Source organism: Ovis aries, chromosome 8 (genome assembly GCF_016772045.2).
Source record: "Ovis aries strain OAR_USU_Benz2616 breed Rambouillet chromosome 8, ARS-UI_Ramb_v3.0, whole genome shotgun sequence".
Lineage (NCBI taxonomy): Eukaryota > Metazoa > Chordata > Mammalia > Artiodactyla > Bovidae > Ovis > Ovis aries.
The window spans coordinates 86,226,154-86,244,191 of record NC_056061.1 but is presented as its reverse complement, the minus strand read 5'-3'; the positions used below and the strand labels follow the sequence as shown (position 1 = coordinate 86,244,191).

Sequence of the window (18,038 nt, the reverse complement as noted above, 5' to 3'; positions counted from 1 at the left end):
TGGAAGAAGAGTTCCGGAGAGTTTAGATAGATATATAATCATCCTAAATCCACCTTTCAGGAATTGTGGCGTAGTATTCTATTAATAATAGTTTGCTCTGTAAACTTAGGACATTAAAAGGCTTTCGAGTCTCATAAACATAATGACGCTGAAGAAAACACGAAGCAAATTTCTAAATTGTGCTAAAATTTGTATAGAATTCCGTGGGGCGGGGGTACTCTTAATTCAAAATTAAAAGCTCTGTGAAATAAACTTTATGCAAGTCAATTGTAAGACATAAGAACTACAGAAATTTTTTGTAAACAATCAGCTCTCAAAAGTTCATCAGCATTTTAAAGGACCATAAAAATAGGTCCCATAGAACTCACAGAAATACATGAAGAGTATATGAAACAGGTTGACTGGGAATCCTTAGGTTCTCATTAGCAGCTGCTTAAATAGACTATTAGTGGAAAACAGTTGTTTCTATTTTTCAGAAACTAGTTAAATATCAGGGTGAAAGATCTGGTACAAACTTTTAAAAATCCCCAAAATTCAATTTAATGCTTTATTTCCCGTGTTATTTAATTTGTCTGAATCTGAGCTGAAAGTTTAAATCTCTTTTCATGGACTTCTATAGGCTACAGCATACATTTTAGGAAGTATTCAAATCTAAGACTGTTTGATGTTCACACACATGGGGGCATGTTACCTCATTATTTCATTTACTTCTGCATATTCTGTGACATGAAATTAATGTATTATTAGAGCTGTTGATATGTGGAATCTCCGAACTGTTTCCATTAGAAGCTATTTCAGGACTACTGGCGCAATTAGGAAAAAAAAAGGACCCAAGTAAGGATTGCCTCTGAAAAGCAGGGTGGTTGGAAAACCCTACTCTGCTGGCAGAGCCCCATATTTTAACTGTAAATGTTTTAATGCCATTTATTGGCTCATGTTTCTCAAATGTAATACACTGCATCGTTAATTCTGTAGCCACCTCTCTGAAAGCTGTAAATTGAGCATTCCCATCATCTTCATTTTCTGAAACCTTTAATAATGTTTGTGAAAGAACAAAGGAAAGAAGAGATTGCTGTCATAGAAACTCTTATCTCTCTTTCGCTCCACAGCAGTCCCTGGAAAGTCAGCCTATCTTAGGTGTCCACGATTCATTACTCAGAATTAAAGAAAACAAGTTCAAGCTTAGATGCTAGTTTGCATCTTCCAAAGAGGACCCTGATCCAGTCACCCCTGCTTGTCACACTTGGCTTCTCTTTTGAAAATAAGGACCTACCCCCAAACATCTGGCACATATTTGAGTTAGCCAGGGAGAGATGGATTAGAGAACCAGTTATCCCTCAGTGAGTCACAGAGTCCTTAATTTATCTGGCCCCCACCTGGTGTTGGCAATCAGAGGCAGGATGAGTCCTTTGAAACAGAGGTGCTGGTGAGCTGGGTAAACCAGGAGGTCATGCCTCACTCACAGGCCCACAGAAGGACCAGGGGATGAGCTACCATCAGGGGACATAATACATTAAAGCACTTACTCCTGTGCATTATACTAATTTATATAGCATCACTACATTGGTTTACAGTATCATATACGTGTATAACATTATATGTGTATATAATGTTGTCTGGGGCTTCCCAGGAGGCACTACTGATGAATCTGCCTGCCCACACAGGGGACAAAAGAGACACAGGTTTGATCCCTGGGTGGGGAAGATCCCCTGGAGGAGGAAGTGGTGACCCACTCAACTATTCTTGCCTGAAAAATCCCAGGGACAAAGGAGCCTGGTGGGCTACCATCCATGAGGTTGCAGAGAGTCGGAAAGGACTGAGTGTCGGAGCACACATTCGTAATGCTGTCAGAGGATAATGACTCTTGTTTAAAAGTCAAGGCCAGGCCCCACGTGAAGGGGCGGCCGTGATCTCAATGTGTCATGCCGACCTGCAGAAAAGACGTTATCAACGTATCGTGTGCAGATGAAGAAGTTTAAGTTCAGAGAAGTTACATGATCCGCCTAAGGTCACATCTCTTCTGCTCTCAAATGCTACTCTTTATCCCACTTTGCAGTTCACCCACTTGCCTGTTGCGTTTTTTTAAAGCACAGTCTAATTACAAACACTTAAAAGTGTATTATTCATAAACAGAAGTTCCAGCCACTCTATGTCCTAGAGCAGGCCTGATCTTGTGGGGCTGGGGTAAGTTTCCACACCTATAGATGGAGCTGGGGACACAGGCTGTGCTAACAGCGGCACCCACTCCTCCGGGTTCTGCCTTATCCCCACTGGTCCCCTGGGGAGACCGCTGGCCCGGCGGTGCACTGGCAAACTGCTCGGCCCCTCAGATCATGTCAGACAAGGTCCAGCTGACATGAAAACAGGACAGAAATTGCAAAAAAGGAGCAGGCAGTCGAATTATGCTAAAGCTTGTGCTTTGAAAGAACACTAGCAGAAGGGCAAAGTCACTATATTTGAAGGAATAGCCTCTCTTTCATGCTTTCTTTCAGTCATTTATATTGGGTCTCGGTCTCAAAAACATTTTGCTATAGAACTGGAAAGAAATATATCTCTGACTATGAATTGAACAAGACATCGATTATGCGTAAGTAGGGAAAAAGGAAACAGAAAATGAAGTTACTCTCAGAAACGCCGAAATTAAGAATGAATTTTTTTTTTTCCTAATCTTAACGCCGCAAATTTCTAATCTATTTTTAGGTAAATATATCTGTCACTAAAGACATCTGCTTAGATAAAAATGTAAATGTGGTTCTGTGGATATGAATAGAATATGATCGTGAAGCAACATTTATTAAAATGCTATCAAAGCTAAATTGTTTTCAGGCTGAAAATACTATTGTAATTGTGAATCCTGTGATTAGTTTCTACTGGCAGGATTGGAGCTGTGGAAATAGCCACTCTGAAGAATAGTTTTGCGTTTTAGAGCTAGAATGCTCCAGTTTGGTAATAGGACCCTCTGGAAATACAGCAAACTGCATTCTGGCATTGTACTGACAGGTTTCTAAGATAAGTAGAAAATGAAGCTGAAGCTAATATTTTTCCCCCTCAAATGTCAGAAAGATATTAACCAGAAAAATAGTTGAATGTCAAATTCCTGGTGCCTCCATTTAGAAACGTTCCAAGATAATTAGCTGTGTGTGGGACCAATTAAGGCTGTGATAGAAACGATAAAATCTCCACTTTGATAAAATCGAAATAGGGGTATATTCCTAAACCCAATCACTTCTTTTGTGAAGCATATGAACATTTATAAGTTAAAGAATTAAATAAGTATTGATAGTATCAATGTAACGAGGCAGAAACGGGAGCCAATTCGTTTGAACAGTCTAGGGCTCCCAAGAGATTTATCTGTCTTCCTGGCAGGTGTACTTACTCTTTACAGGGTTCCTTGAGGACGAGGAGATTCTAATCACCTTTTGAATATCACTGTTTCTCTTCTTTTATACGAAGACACAAATGATGCTTAGATTCCAGCTCCAGGTCCAAGGACCGGGAGGACATTAACCCATGTGGGGGCGGCCCCTACTCCCACTTGTGCAAGGTGGAAAAGACGCTGGTGCTCCCCTTTCACGACCGCCAAGCGCAGAAGGAAATGCTTCCGCAGAAGAGTCACAGTGGAAAACTAGAGCCAGTAATGGTCCACACATCACAGGCTTCTGTGAGGGTTACTGAGGACACATTTGCCAATCACACAACTCAGAAGTGTTGACTATAACTGAGATTTCTGGGAGAGGGTGTTCCCTGATTCTTTCATCTCTGACTTTATCTCTAGCATTTCTGATTTATCTCTACCTCTTATTTGATGCTGTTAGACAGTAAAAGTATGAATTATGAATCAGGAATACTTACGCAAGTTTCACAAAGTAGAAATGCTGTAACTAAAAGTTTCAGTTTAGATCATAAATGTTGAATTACTAACACCCAACTTTTACTTTCCTGAAAGAGTAACCATCTCATCTAAATGTCTACATTAACTCTATATTTCTTAAATATTTTGCAGTGTGTATCAATTCATCCCATTATGAGCATTCTTAAGCTCCTATAACCCTAGCTGAAGTCATTTTTACTAAACATGCTTGACATTAAACATGTAAGTAGGTCCTGCTACTGAAAGATAGCTACAGACTCTGATGAATCCCTGATTCCCTGAATAGTCTGCCTGATATAAGGAGACTTTTAACAGTAATTTAGGAATTATATGAAAAATAATGATTCCAAACAAAGGACTTGTTTGTGACGGAAGCTGTCATATGTGCAGTTTGGGGTTTGATTTTTTTTTCCTCTCTATACAGTAAGCAGATTATATTGCAAAGTTTTCATGCACTGTTCCACTAAATTACTAACTTATTTACATGGCTGTCAGAAATTAACATCAAATGTTGACTTACACCGTGCATATGAGAAATATGAGACTTCAAAGTTAGCAACATGAAAGAAAACTAGATTCTCATCGTTTCAACAGGTACAAAAGGAAAATCACATGGTCAATAAACAGATGTACATTCACTGCCTCCCAGGAGGTCAGCACAACTTGCTCATACCTTTGTTTGGGTGAAGCAGATTCACTTGAGTGCACCAGCGCTTTCCACAGAATAATATTTTTTTAAATAAATGCATCAGCATATATTTTTTAAATCAGTACTTACCATCAGCTAAGTAACTAAGTAACAGTAAGATTATCTGTTTTTCTATTTTTTTAAGAAATAGGAGAACATGTATTAAAACTCTCCAAACAACCTGTACCAGATTTTAATAATATTGTTTTTAAAATTCATCCTAAATCAATTAATAAATGGCAGCCCACTCCAGTACTCTTGCCTGGAAAATCCCATGGACAGAGGAGCCTGGTGGGCTGCAGTCCATGGGGTCGCTAAGAGTTGGACACGACTGAGCAACTTCCCTTTCACTTTTTACTTTCATGCATTGGAGAAGGCAATGGCAACCCACTCCAGTGTTCTTGCCTGGAGAATCCCAGGGACGGAGGAGCCTGGTGGGCTGCCGTCTATGGGGTCGCACAGAGTCGGACACGACTGAAGCGATTTAGCAGCAGCAGCAGCAGCAGTTAATAAAAAAAGTAACTTTAATTTTAAGAGAAAATACCTAAAGGCAGAATCACTATCAAGAGAAAGGACAAACTCAAAACCTACCAATATATTCAAAGACAGTTAAAAACTTTACAATTTTATTATTGTAAGATTACAGAACTGCTTCAGTGCTTCTGTGCTAAGTAAGCTGTACGTGTGAAGAATAATAAATGAAATTGTTAATTTGACTATTTCCCTAGGGAGTAGGAGGAGAAGGGGTAGGGGTTATGCTGTTTAGATCGCTAAGTGGATCTTGGTTTATATGCAATAATAAATCCTAAATGTGTTGCTAATTAACTCTACTTCAAAGCACTCCCCCTTTTTTAGTGCTTAAAAGACATTGTGATTCCTGGGGTAACTCACCATTCTTATTCTTAAAGATGTTCAGGATGGGAAGGATTTGCCGGTAGTAGGGCACCAACGCCTCACCCACCATCTCAGCTGACACAACCAGATGCTGTAGGACTTTGAGAGTGACGCAGATGACCTGGCGGTTCCGTAGGTTCAAGGCATCTATCCAGTAGGAAAGGAACAAGCCAGGAAGAGCATTAGTTTCTACAGTGTCAGGGTGAAGTCATTCTGTAGGCCATTTAATTACACTGTACTCTGCTGGGGATCGCCAACGGGACGAACCTTGATGATTACAGCTTGGAAAGATGTTTATAGCTCTTAATGCAAGAAACAGGATCTCGTTTGTGTATTATTAATATCTCTTCTCCCAGCTTGCACTGATTCCTCATCAGTCCTAAGAAAGCAACTCATTGTCCTTCACAGAAGAGGCTGGTGATGGCTGGGTAACATGAAAGATAAAAGATCAGTTCATATCACCAGAGTTAAAGGACCCTATGGAGGTGGACAAGAGATCAATTTTTATGCAACAATCCCTTTCAGATAGCAGTCCATGCTATGCTTAAAACTACTGCCATGAAAAAAAAAAAAAAACACTTGAGGGGGGAGAAGGGACTGGGTATGCTGTGTTTGAGCAGAAACTATAGACTGGTTACAAAAATCGAGAATACTGTTGGTAGAAGGGACAGTGACCATATTTAGACTCTCAAGAAAGTAGGGAGTGAAAGCAATTTTTTTTTTTTAATGCTCAGAACTTTGGGAGTAATTAAGAGACCAAAGGAATACAAATGCTTTTAAAGAACAATTCTGAAGGCACAGTACAAGCTGTACCGGAGGCAGGAGAGGAGACAGTGGGTTGTCTGGCGTCCCCCACGTTTCACAGTCTGGAAACCTGCTCCAGTGGGGAGTGCAGAGGGCCCGGGACCAGGCTGCTGATAACTGGCTGTGTAAACCTGACCAACTCCCCATACTTTCTTGGTCCCAGTTTCCTTAACTATAAGAACTTATTACTTACTTTCTTATGTGTTAGTCGCTCAGTCGTGCCCGACTCTTTGCGACCCCATGGACTGCAATCCACCAGGTTCCTCTGTCCATGAGATTTTCCAGGCAAGGATACTGGAGTGGGTTGTCATTTCCTTCTCCAGGGGATCTTCCCAACCCAGGGATCGAACCCGGGTCTCCTGCACTGTAGGCAAATTCTTTACCGACTGAGCTACAAATTCCATGATTTAAATAGAAAAGCTATATACAGCATTGATTAGAGAAGGTGGGCTTCCCAGCTGATGCTAGTGGTAAAGAATCTGCCGGCCAGTGTAAGTGACACAAGAGACATGGGCTTGATCCCTGACATGGGAAGATTCCCCTGGAGAGGGGAATGGAAACTCACTCCAGTATTCTTGCCTGGAGAATCCCATGGACGGAGGAGTCTGGTGGACTACAGGCCATAGGTTTCCAAAGAGTCAGTCTGAAGTGACTTAGCACGCATTATAGAAGGTCAAAGATGGTGAATGATAAAACCGTGATGCCCGAGACTACCTCAGCACAAAGTTAGAGGCTCTTATTTGTAATATTCTACTTTCTAAGGAGAAAACTGACTAGGACCTTAAAAAGTATATATCATTTATGGAGGGATGAAAGGAACTAAGCTATCCAAAAGAATGACGCCATGGTCAAGGCACCTGTGAGGCAGTCCTCACCTTGTTCCTGAACTTCAGCTCACATTCCCAGGAGCCTGGGTCTTGCTAGCCCCCTCAGATCCAGTTTGTTCCAAAGATAAGCTTCCTCCTCACACTTCTTCTTTTTCTTATTTGCCCCATGTTGATACAGCCAGGTTCCTAGCTGCTCAGGGCCAAGATCTCTTTCTCATCCTTTGCATTCTTCACGTTACGGAGTCATCTTATCACCAGCATTTTCTTTTTGAGGCTGCTCTTGAATCTGTGTCCTCCTCCCACCCTCCCCTTCACTCATCTGGTCCTGGGGCTCCATCTTCACCACCTCTTCCGGCTCTGGCCCTGGGACCTCCTCCACTGGAGCTCCGCCCTGCCCTGCTGACCCCCCTGCCTTCTTTCTGTCTTGCTCCCCTCCCGCAACCTGTCTTTTCACTGTGCTGCTGGATTAACCTTCTCAGAGCAGGATCGATGATCTTGCCACCTGCTCAAAGACTTCAGAGTCTCCCCCACACCACTTCCTAAAAAAAAATAAAGTACTGGCATAAACTAGTTAGGCACAAAGGTGACTCTTAGGGTAAGTTGGAACCAAATTAAATTCTCTATTAAAAATCCAAGAATATAAGGTATCACTTATACTGGTTTCATAGTTATTCCCTATGAAATCACTAGCAAGTTTTTTAGAATAAACTGTGGTCAGCTTCATCCCCTCTAACAACAAAATGGGGGTTGAGGTCTGAAACCACCGCAGGGCAGCCTCACAACTCGTGGCCCAGTTCAGACTACATTCTTGTTTGGTTTGAAAGTAAACACAAATGCAATGAATAGGGATGGCTTGACTTTTAACTCAGAGAACCAAGTTAAATATAACTATGGAATTTGGTTGCATGATGGCTCATCATTATAGCACTCAGACACACTGCAGGCCATACCATATCTTTTGAAAAACAACCAAAAATAGAATGCTATAATTTAGCCTAAAAGCTGTAGTAATGAGACAGTCAAGAGTGGCGCCTCAGAGGACCATGGGAACTTGGAGAGGGAGGTCAGGAAGAGTGTCCTGTAGTTAGCAGTGGGATCCTTTTTTTCTGGTCTTATCCAAGTGAAAAGTTGCTTTGTCTATTTAGGAAGCCAGAGGTCGTCGATCCCTACCGACTGACCCCGCTTCATTTTACGGACGAGAACTGGGAGCCCTCAGAAACATCATTCTGAATGTTATGGGCAGTGGACATTGTTTCCGAAAGCTTACTAATGAAGTTCACCATGTCTAGGGTTCAGTACGGTACAGATGTCTGTTCATATGCTAGTAATTAACATGTATTGGATACCTCTATATACCAGTAATTAAACTGAGTGTTCTTTATATATATTAGTTTACTTAATCCTCATTCATGAAATATTTATTGAGGATGCATTATGTACCAGCCATTATTTTTGGAATTGGAGATACAGAAGTGAACAAGGCAGAGTACTCAGCCCCTTTGAGCTGGTGAAACAGTATGTAAGAAGATACTGGACAAATACTGCAAGTATACTTAGATTTCATAAGAAGGATATGGTATTGAAGCGGCAAGTCAAAATGGGCTTTCAGCTCAGTCTAGAAAGTAAGGAAAGCTCCTAGACACAGGTGAAGACCTAAGGGATGAGTGGATGTTACTTACGCAGAGAAAGAAAGGCAGGCTAGATTCCCTCCTTTTGGGTAAAGGACTTCTTTTATAAGGTCTACTCTAGCTCATAAGGATAAAGTTCTGGTTAGCAATGTGGGAACAAAGCCCAAGATAGCAAAGAAATAGTCTTCCAAATGGTTTTTATCATCGTGTATATGTTTTTCTTGGGATCATCAAGGAATGACGGGAAGAACTATGTGAGTATGTGTAGTTGGACATAAAAGGAGAGTGAGGCTGTAGTACTTTCCCCCAAGTTACAAGATTCCTAGGTCTCATCTTGTCTTACTAATCAAGTAGGATCAGATGCCTCAACTCCCAGGTTTCTGCCTTTTCTCTCTATTCATCCTTCTATCCCACTCTCCTGCTTAAAAAGGACTCATGGCCACATTCAGCTGAATGTTTTATTACATTTATTACATATAAGTTTATCCCGATATATATAATTAATTGATCACTTGGGGATAAATTAATCATCTCTCTGACCATGGATAGTAATAATAGTATTAGGAAAATATATTTGATCTCATTGCAACCCCAACTGAATTAACATGATTGCGATAACTGTCAATGAACTGATAATGACTGACAATAAAATGCCTGAGATGTTACTCTTAATGGCGTCTAAAATGGAACAGTGAGTCATCCTAAATGACCGGGTAATGGCTCTAAAACTTCTGCAGGAGCTGTGAAATACAGCCAGGGTATGAAGCTTCCAGTGGTAAAGAATCTGCCTTTCAACGCAGGAGACGTCAGAGCCATGGGTTTGATCCCTGGGTCAGGAATATCGCTTGAGGAGGGCACAGCAACCCACTCCAGTATTCTTGCCTGGAGAATCCCATGGACAGAGGAGCCTGGCCGGCTACAGTCCACGGGATCACAAAGATTCGGAAATGACTGAGGAACTGAACACACACACAATGAACTATAAAAGCCCCTTAACTTCACCCAAGAGATTTTCTTTTTTTTTTTTTTTTTAATATTGTCCATTCCCATGTCAGTTCCTCTATTCCTCTTCCTCATTCTCATGAAATTAAGAAATACCATTAAATTGGAAGTCTTTTTGTTCTTACTGTCCCAATAGAATTAAATAAAAAAGAGGTTTCTTTGGAAGCAAAGGTCTTTTCTTTTGAAAAATTATGTTAACAGATATAAAGAGACTATGATTCTGTAGTTTGAAAGAGAAGAAATGTGTTTATTCTTGTGTTGATGGGTCTGAAAGCAATTGTCAAGATGTAAGCAAGGACTTTGAACTCAAGATTTAAGGTTTTGAAAAGGGTCTAACATGAGAAATCTACTGACATTATAGATAAACCAGGAGAACCTTTATATTCAGAAAATTGGATTTCTATTGTACCATTTACTGCTTTCAAGTATAATCAACAAGACAGAGCTTCCAGATATATAGAAATTGTTGAAGAATAAGGGAAAAATAATTTAAAGTCAAAGTGGTAAAACGTATTCATCTTAGATGGTTATAAGTTACATGTATGATTTCCTCAAGCATAAAACCCATTATTGCTATGACTTTTTTGCAAGGTGAGAACATTTTCTACTATTAGGTATGATTCACTACTGCAGATCAGATGGAAATATTTCTATTTCTTTTAAAATTGGATACACCACACAAAGTGCAAAAGCAGACAACAAATTCTAAAAAATCTTTTTGACATATGGTATTAATGTTAATATCCTTGATATACAAATAGCTGTCACAAACCAGGAAAAGATGGAACCTGTTAATTTAAAAAATGGGCAAATAATATGAATAGATAATACACAAATTAATAAACACAAGAGAACAATGATTATTGTAAAACTTTCAACTTGGTTGATAAGCAAATGAAAGGAAACACTTCTCTATAATTTTGAGTATCATATTAACAACAAGGTTTTGGAAATTTAATACTCAGAATGGAAGTAGGCCTGGGGAAAGAGGCACTCTCCTAATACCACATTGAAAACCATTACAAACAGCATGCATGGACACGTGACCCAGCAATTTCACTTCTGGGCATTTAATCAAAGGAAGGATGAAGCTGTGCAGAAAGAGCTATAGGAAAGCATGCTATCAATACTATTAATTATTATGAGAGGCAAACTAAATGTTTTCAAAATACTGATCTAAGAAAAATCTAGTATGCCTGTAAAATGGGACATTATCAACTTATTAAAGTCATCTGTAATAGAAAATATTTGAAATATAGGAAAATGTTTATAAGATACAGTTGAGTAAAGTCATCAGTAATAGAAAATATTTGAAAAATAAGAAAATGTTTATAAGATACAGTTGAGTAAAGAAGATTATAAAGTATATTTTCACTGTGCTCTTATTTTGAAAATAGAATGTAAACACAGTAAAAGCTGGGGATTTATAAGCTCAGATGCAGACAATAGAGATCTATCTTACCATGGACATATGTAGACACTGGACTTTATTCCATTTAAAAATACTCTTTTTTACACTACTTTTCTTTTTTTAATTAACATACTTTGCATCAGTTCAATTCAGTTGCTCAGTCTTGTCTGACTCTTTGTGACCCCATGAATTGCAACACGCCAGGCCTCCCTGTCCATCACCAACTCCCGGAGTTCACTCAGACTCACGTCCATCGAGTTGGTGATGCCATCCAGCCATCTCATCCTCTGTCATCCTCTTCTCCTCCAGCCCCCAATCCCTCCCAGCATCAGAGTCTTTTCCAATGAGTCAACTCTTTGCAGAAGGTGGCCAAAGTACTGGAGCTTCAGCTTTAGCATCATTCCTTCCAAAGAACACCCAGGGCTGATCTCCTTTAGAATGGACTGGTTGGATCTCCTTGCAGTCCAAGGGACTCTCAAGAGTCTTCTCCAACACCACAGTCCAAAAGCATCAATTCTTCGGCGCTCAGCTTTCTTCACAGCCTAACTCTCATATCCATACATGACCACTGGAAATACCATAGCCTTGACTAGACGGACCTTGGTTGGCAATGTAACGTCTCTGCTTTTCAATATGCTATCTAGGTTGGTCATAACTTTCCTTCCAAGGAGTAAGCGTATTTTAATTTCATGGCTGCAGTCACCATCTGCAGTGATTTTGGAGCCTAAAAAAATAAAGTCTGACACTGTTTCCACTGTTTCCCCATCTATTTGCCATGAAGTGATGGGACCAGATGCCATGATCTTCATTTTCTGAATGTTGAGCTTTAAGCCAACTTTTTCACTCTCCTCTTTCACTTTCATCAAGAGGCTTTTTAGTTCCTCTGCCTACTTACCTAAAATATTATTCTTCCTGATCATAATTTATGTTTTAATGTAGCAGAACTCTAGCCCTGTCTCCTTGTTCTTTCTCAATATTTTCTTGATTGTTCTTTTTAAAAAATTGGTTTTTTTTAATGCCAAAAATATTTTGTATTGTGGCACAGCTGATTAGCAATGTTGTGATAGCTCCAGGTGAACTGAATGAAGGGACTTGGCCGTACTTGTGCATGTATCCGTTCTCCCCAGACCGCCCCCCCTGCCCCACCCCCGGCTCCAGGCTGGCACATAACACTGAGTTGAGTTTCCTGTGCTATACAGTAGGGTTTTGTTGCTATCTACATTTTAAGATGAGATTTAGAATAATTTGATATGGTTAAGAAGTGTTTGGCACTTTGATAAAAATTTCCAACAAATGTAGAGAATAGTCAGAAATGGCCATCTTTCCATTCAGGAACATGTATTTCTTCACCTGTTTCTATTTTTCTTTCATTAATCCCCTCAGAAAAGCTTTACGGTACTTTTCATGTAGATTCTGTGTACTTTTGTTTGGTTTGAAAGTAAAAGTGAAAGGCGCTCGGTCGTGTCTGACTCTTTGTGACCCCATGAACTGTACAGTCCATGGAATTCTCCAGGCCCAGAATACTGGAGTGGGCAGCCTTTCCCTTCTCCAGGGGATCTTCCCAACCCAGGGATCGAACCCAGGTCTCCCACATTGCAGGCAGATTCTCTACCAGCCGAGCCACAAGGGAAGCCCAAGAATACTGGAGTGGGTAGCCTTTCCCTTCTCCAGCGGATCTTCCCGACCCAGGAGTTGAACCGGGGTCTCCTGCATTGCGGGCAGATTCTTTACCAACTGAGCTATCAGGGAAGCCCTTTGTTAGGTTTACTAGTGTTTGAATCATTCTTATTTTGATATCTTATGTATTTTAATTTTACTGTGTAGAATATATATATAATATAAAGTGTTATTTAACTATTTTTAAGTATACAATTCAGTGGCTTAGTTATATTCACGATGTTGTACAATTATCACCACTATTTCCAAATTTACAGAAACTCTATACCTCTTTTTAAAAAAAGCCCTCTCCACTCGCTTCCCCTTGAGCCTCTGGTAAGCTCTCATCTACTTTCTGTCTTTATGATTTTCCTATTATAGATATCCTAAAGTATTTTATGTATTATTTTTCCTGATGTTGAAATATTTAACTAATAATTACATTGCTGTGACCAATATCATATTAGTTGAATTAAACTGAAATGAATATAAATTTTGCTAGTCAAGGAGCTGTAAACATATCCATTTTTAATTTTCAGAATATAATGAATTCAAAATACACGCTCAAACCAAATTTAGGTTTTAAAATTACAGAAATTACTCTCCTTCCAAAACAGAACTCATTTGCTATACAAGCAAATATCATGTGGCCTGAGTTCTCAATTAAAGCATCAGAGAATTAGCTTAGCTATTTTACGGAGTAAGTCTATTAAAAGTATTACCATTTTTCTGAAATTCATTGTTTTCCAATAAGTGTTATAAGAAAAGCATCATTTTTTTTTCTCTAATCTCATACAGAAGGGATTATTTTAATGCAAAATTCAGATTTTCCATCAAAACTTTGTTATTCCAAGTGGGTAACTTTTCCCCTTATTTGATAGATAAGATTATATTCTTCCCTGGTGGCTCAGATGGTAGAGTCCACCTGCAATGTAAGAGACCCAGGTTCAATCCCTAGGTTGAGAAGATCCCCCTGGAGAAGGGAATGGCAACCCACTCCAGTAATTCTTGCCTAGAGAACTCTATGGACAGAGGAGCCTGGAGGGGTCACCTGAAGTCAGACACGACTGAGAGACCAAACAGTTTGATTTTTTCACTTTTCAGGATGATAGAATACAACTCAGTATTTGGTGACAGTGTTTGGCCTTTCTTTTCACTAAACACTTAGTTTTAAAGACAGATACACAATTGATATAATTTGCTGAAATAAACAAGACCACCAGTTACCAAGGTGGTCTCCACATTATAGTCAGCAGCATGACCTGTTTGGTACTCACAACTTTCTAGGCCCAGAGGAACCTGAAGAACAATCTCATTCAAGGCTCCTCTTCGATCTTCCTGCAAGCAGGGCTGGGCCTGTGTTTGCTCTCATGCAGTATTTGTCTGAAGTCTCTAACAGTATTTGAGAGTAAACTTGTCAGTACCGTCCTTTGTCAAAAAGCAGAGGAAGATCGGTTTCTTTGGAGTGGCCTGCTCCCCTGTCCCATACTGCTGACTCAGTTCAACTTGAAGGAATGCGTGACGGTGGAATGACAACCAGATGAAGGAGTTGGCCAGTCTTGGGACCACTCTTGGAGTATAAGCAAGCGACAATCTGCTGTGACAAGCAGGCATTGCTTCTAAGAGTTAGGGTTATGCTTCTTCCTTTGGTTGAGAAAAGGTGTCTAAGTCTGAACTAGCTTTCAGATAACAGAAGTAGCAGTCTGTGAACAAAGGTAGAGTGCACCCAGGCTATTCACAAAACGAGACAGTTGCAGGGTGTGCTACAAAACAGAAGACAAGGAGATACACTACTTTCCAAAAAAGGAGCTGCCTTTTCCTCCCCAAAGAAGAAATGCTTCTCTGGTGGCTCAGACGGTAAAGCGTCTGTCTGCAATGCAGGAGACCCGGGTTCGATCTCTGGGTTAGGAAGATCCCCTGGAGAAGGAAATGGCAGCCCAGTACTCCAGTATTCTTGCCCGGAAAACCCCATGGACAGAGGAGCCTGGTAGGTTACAGTCCATCGGGTAGCAAAGAGTCGGACACGACTGAGAGACTTCACTTTAAGCTTGACATCAATATCTGGTACAATTCTAGGACTAATTATTACTATTTAAGCAAGTGATCTGAGAGCTTTCAGGAAGACAGCATGGTTACTAGGAGCCAGTGTGAGCTCTCTGGAATGTCAGGCCAAGCTTATCTCATGCGTTCTAACAAGTTCACTCACAAAAGAGATCATAAAAGACTATATCGCAAGGCATCTGGCAAGAATTCTCTTGAAGGCAAGATACAGAAATGGTTGAAGAATTAAGCACTTTCTTTTTTCCTTATGTTGTGAATAACTGAATTTAGGCAACATGCTCTGATGGTTTAGTATCAACCTGCATTGTCCCTACTGGAATACTGCAATGGTCCATACTTGACCAAGTCCAATGTTACAAAATCCAAATCTATTAATTTTTTGATGACCCAGAGTTAGGAAGTCTGTAGAGACATACCATGAAGGAACACTAAGGAGGTAAAAATAATACTTTACTATTATTACCAACTTGATTTGGCACTGTGCTAAACCTCCAACCTATATGATCTGTGAATCCTTACCGAATGCTTGGGAAGTTTTTTTTTTTTTTCCCAAACCCCTGGGAAAGGTGAAATAATTAATTTATCAAAACCACATAGCTAGTTAATGGCCAGGTTTGCATGAGCCCAAAGCCTGTGCTTATTGTGGTTAGACTCCACTTCTTAGCATCCTACCAAATCCTGATGGATAACAGCCCCAGACTTGGAGCCTGCTCAGGAGAGATGTTCAGAGCTTCTCAGTGAACACAGGCGCTAGCATGGACTTTGAGCAGTCAGACTAGACACCTGTTGGGACCTGAGCTTACGTGTTTGTTCTTGGTGAACAAATCATCCTGATGCAGGTGGGTTTCCTGGCATATTTTGAAAAAAAAAAAATACAGAAACAAAAAAACAAGCAACACTCTGCAGTAGTGCAGTTCCCTGACTAAAGCTCAGCTCTCCTGTGGAAAGATGAAGATAACGATGTGAGGTTTTATCCTGTGTACCCAAAATCTGTCGCCACAGTCCAGTAGAGAATGATGCTGATGGTGATGATAAGGACGACCCTAATGTTTATCACATATGACAGCCTCTGCTAAGAGCTTAAAGTGTACTTTCTCACTTAATCACTAAACTAATCAGTTTTATAAATTCAGCCCCCAAGTGGTGACCTTGTCTGACAGCTGGTATGTATGTGGCAGAGTTAGAGTTCTGAGCGGGGAGGCTGACTTCAGAGTCCTTGCTCTCAACAACACAGGAAGGGCGAGAGAGCGTGTTTGTTCGAGAATGGGAAAGGGACGGCCATAGGCAGTAGATACAGTTTGAAATGCAGTAAGGCTACTTTTAGCTCTTTCCCTCATTCTACTGTGACCTTCTGGCATGGACAGCTGTAATCTCCATCCTCATCATTTTTATTTTGGCTCATTCTGAGTCTTCTTCTCTATTCACGTAGGGGTAGACCTGGTTTTATTCGCCCTCATGGGTCTGGAAGGAATTTTTCTTCTGGCAAGTGAGCAGGTAACTAAATGCCTCTGAGAATATCTAGCCTCTGCCCCAGGCTACTATCACCTCGTGTCCACTCCCACATTATTTACGTTGTAGGACTTCACGCAGAGGGACACCAGGTTTTGCATCATGACGCTCTTTGATGGAGAATTAAAGGCAGTAAGGCAACTGACAGGCTAAGTGGGAGAGAAACGGACAGAGAGGAAGGACAGTGAGTAGCTTCCTCCAGGCAGCTGGACTTCACAGCCCCACCGGGGGCCATGACGACGCATATCCAACACGACATGTCCCTCAGGAAGAGCCTGCTGATCATGCTACAGGGCATTTCCTCGCAACTTCCACCAGTGACCACAGCAACTATTTAGGGGTGTGCATCAATCTCCCGAACTCGAGAAGATGCACCAATCTGTACAACACGGTGCAGCCATCACTAGACCCCAGAAGCCAGGCCCACATTCTCCAGCGGCCACGCTAGTCTCCAGAGGCCACGGAGAAGCACGGGCTTTAGTACCACCTGCTGAAGCTCCCTCAGAAAAGGGGGGTTCCAGATTGCACGGCCCTCAGTAGCCAGGAATTCCCATTTGGGAGCGTCACTTTGCTCAGTCGGATACGACTGAGCTACTTCGCTTCCACTTTTCACTTTCATGCATTGGAGAAGGCAATGGCAACCCACTCCAGTGTTCTTGCCTGGAGAATCCCAGGGACGGGGGAGCCTGGTGGGCTGCCGTCTATGGGGTCGCACAGGGTCGGACACGACTGAAGCGACTTAGCAGCAGCAGCAGCAGATGCTTGGTGTGCAAGAGATGCTTCTGCCATAGAACTCCTGGTCTTCTGAGAAGCTAACTCTTTCACTCCCACTAAGCTGCACTGGGCAGAGGTCACATGGCACATGGAACTGAGTCAGTCAGTCAGGTCTGTGTGTCCACTCCCCTTGACCACAGTCCTAAGCTGGGCATGTGCCCCGAGCTGGTGCAGTCACGGTGCATCTTTGACTCTTATTCTTTCTGGAAATTAAGGGACAGTAACACTTGTTCTTTCCCACTGGTATAAATAGGAAAGCGTGTAGTCTCAGGATCTACTCGGAGTATCCTGAGGCCAAAAAGCAAGCCAGCTTTAAGATGGCCACGGATGAAACAGGGCCAGAGTGACCCTGACAAGCCACCAACGTTAAACCAGCCCTGAGAGGAGACCCAGGACTGTCCAATCAGTCAGTCGTGTCGGACTCTTTGCGAACCCATGGACTGCAGCACGCCAGGCCTGCCTGTCCATCACCAACTGCCAGAGCATGCACAAACTCATGTCCATTGAGTCAGTGATGCCATCCAACCATCTCATCCTCTGTTGTCCCCTTCTCCTCCTGTCCTCAATCTTTCCCAGCATCAGTCTTTTCAAATGAGTCAGTTCTTCGCATCAGGTGGCCAAAGGATAGTTCAGCTATGTGAATTTATTAAGCAAACCTGACTATGATAATTTGAATTTGTTTTCTTTTTTGTGTCTTGTAACCAAAATAATCCTATGTAATACACCCTTTTTACATTTTTTAGAACAAATTATGTATTTTCTTCTTAAATTAAAAAATTACTACATTTTATCATTTTAAAAATAATTCACCCATAAAATTTCAAGAGATATAAGTAAAATTATTAGATCATAAAAATAGTGCATTTCAATTGGACTTGCTTTCTGATTAAATAGAATTCTCAAAATAATTTTT

At 41.0% G+C, this 18,038-nt stretch overlaps 1 protein-coding gene across 2 annotated transcripts in view; it reads right to left on the bottom strand.

The window, feature by feature from the left end:
- The window catches only part of PACRG (parkin coregulated), a 536,203-nt gene that overhangs the window by 230,238 nt on the left and 287,927 nt on the right, over positions 1 to 18,038 (bottom strand). For both annotated transcript variants that reach the window (XM_004011445.5, XM_012183225.4), the window contains exon 4: positions 5,451 to 5,600. In XM_004011445.5, the coding sequence (XP_004011494.2) occupies positions 5,451 to 5,600 (150 nt within the window). The remainder of the gene's footprint in view (positions 1 to 5,450; positions 5,601 to 18,038) is intronic.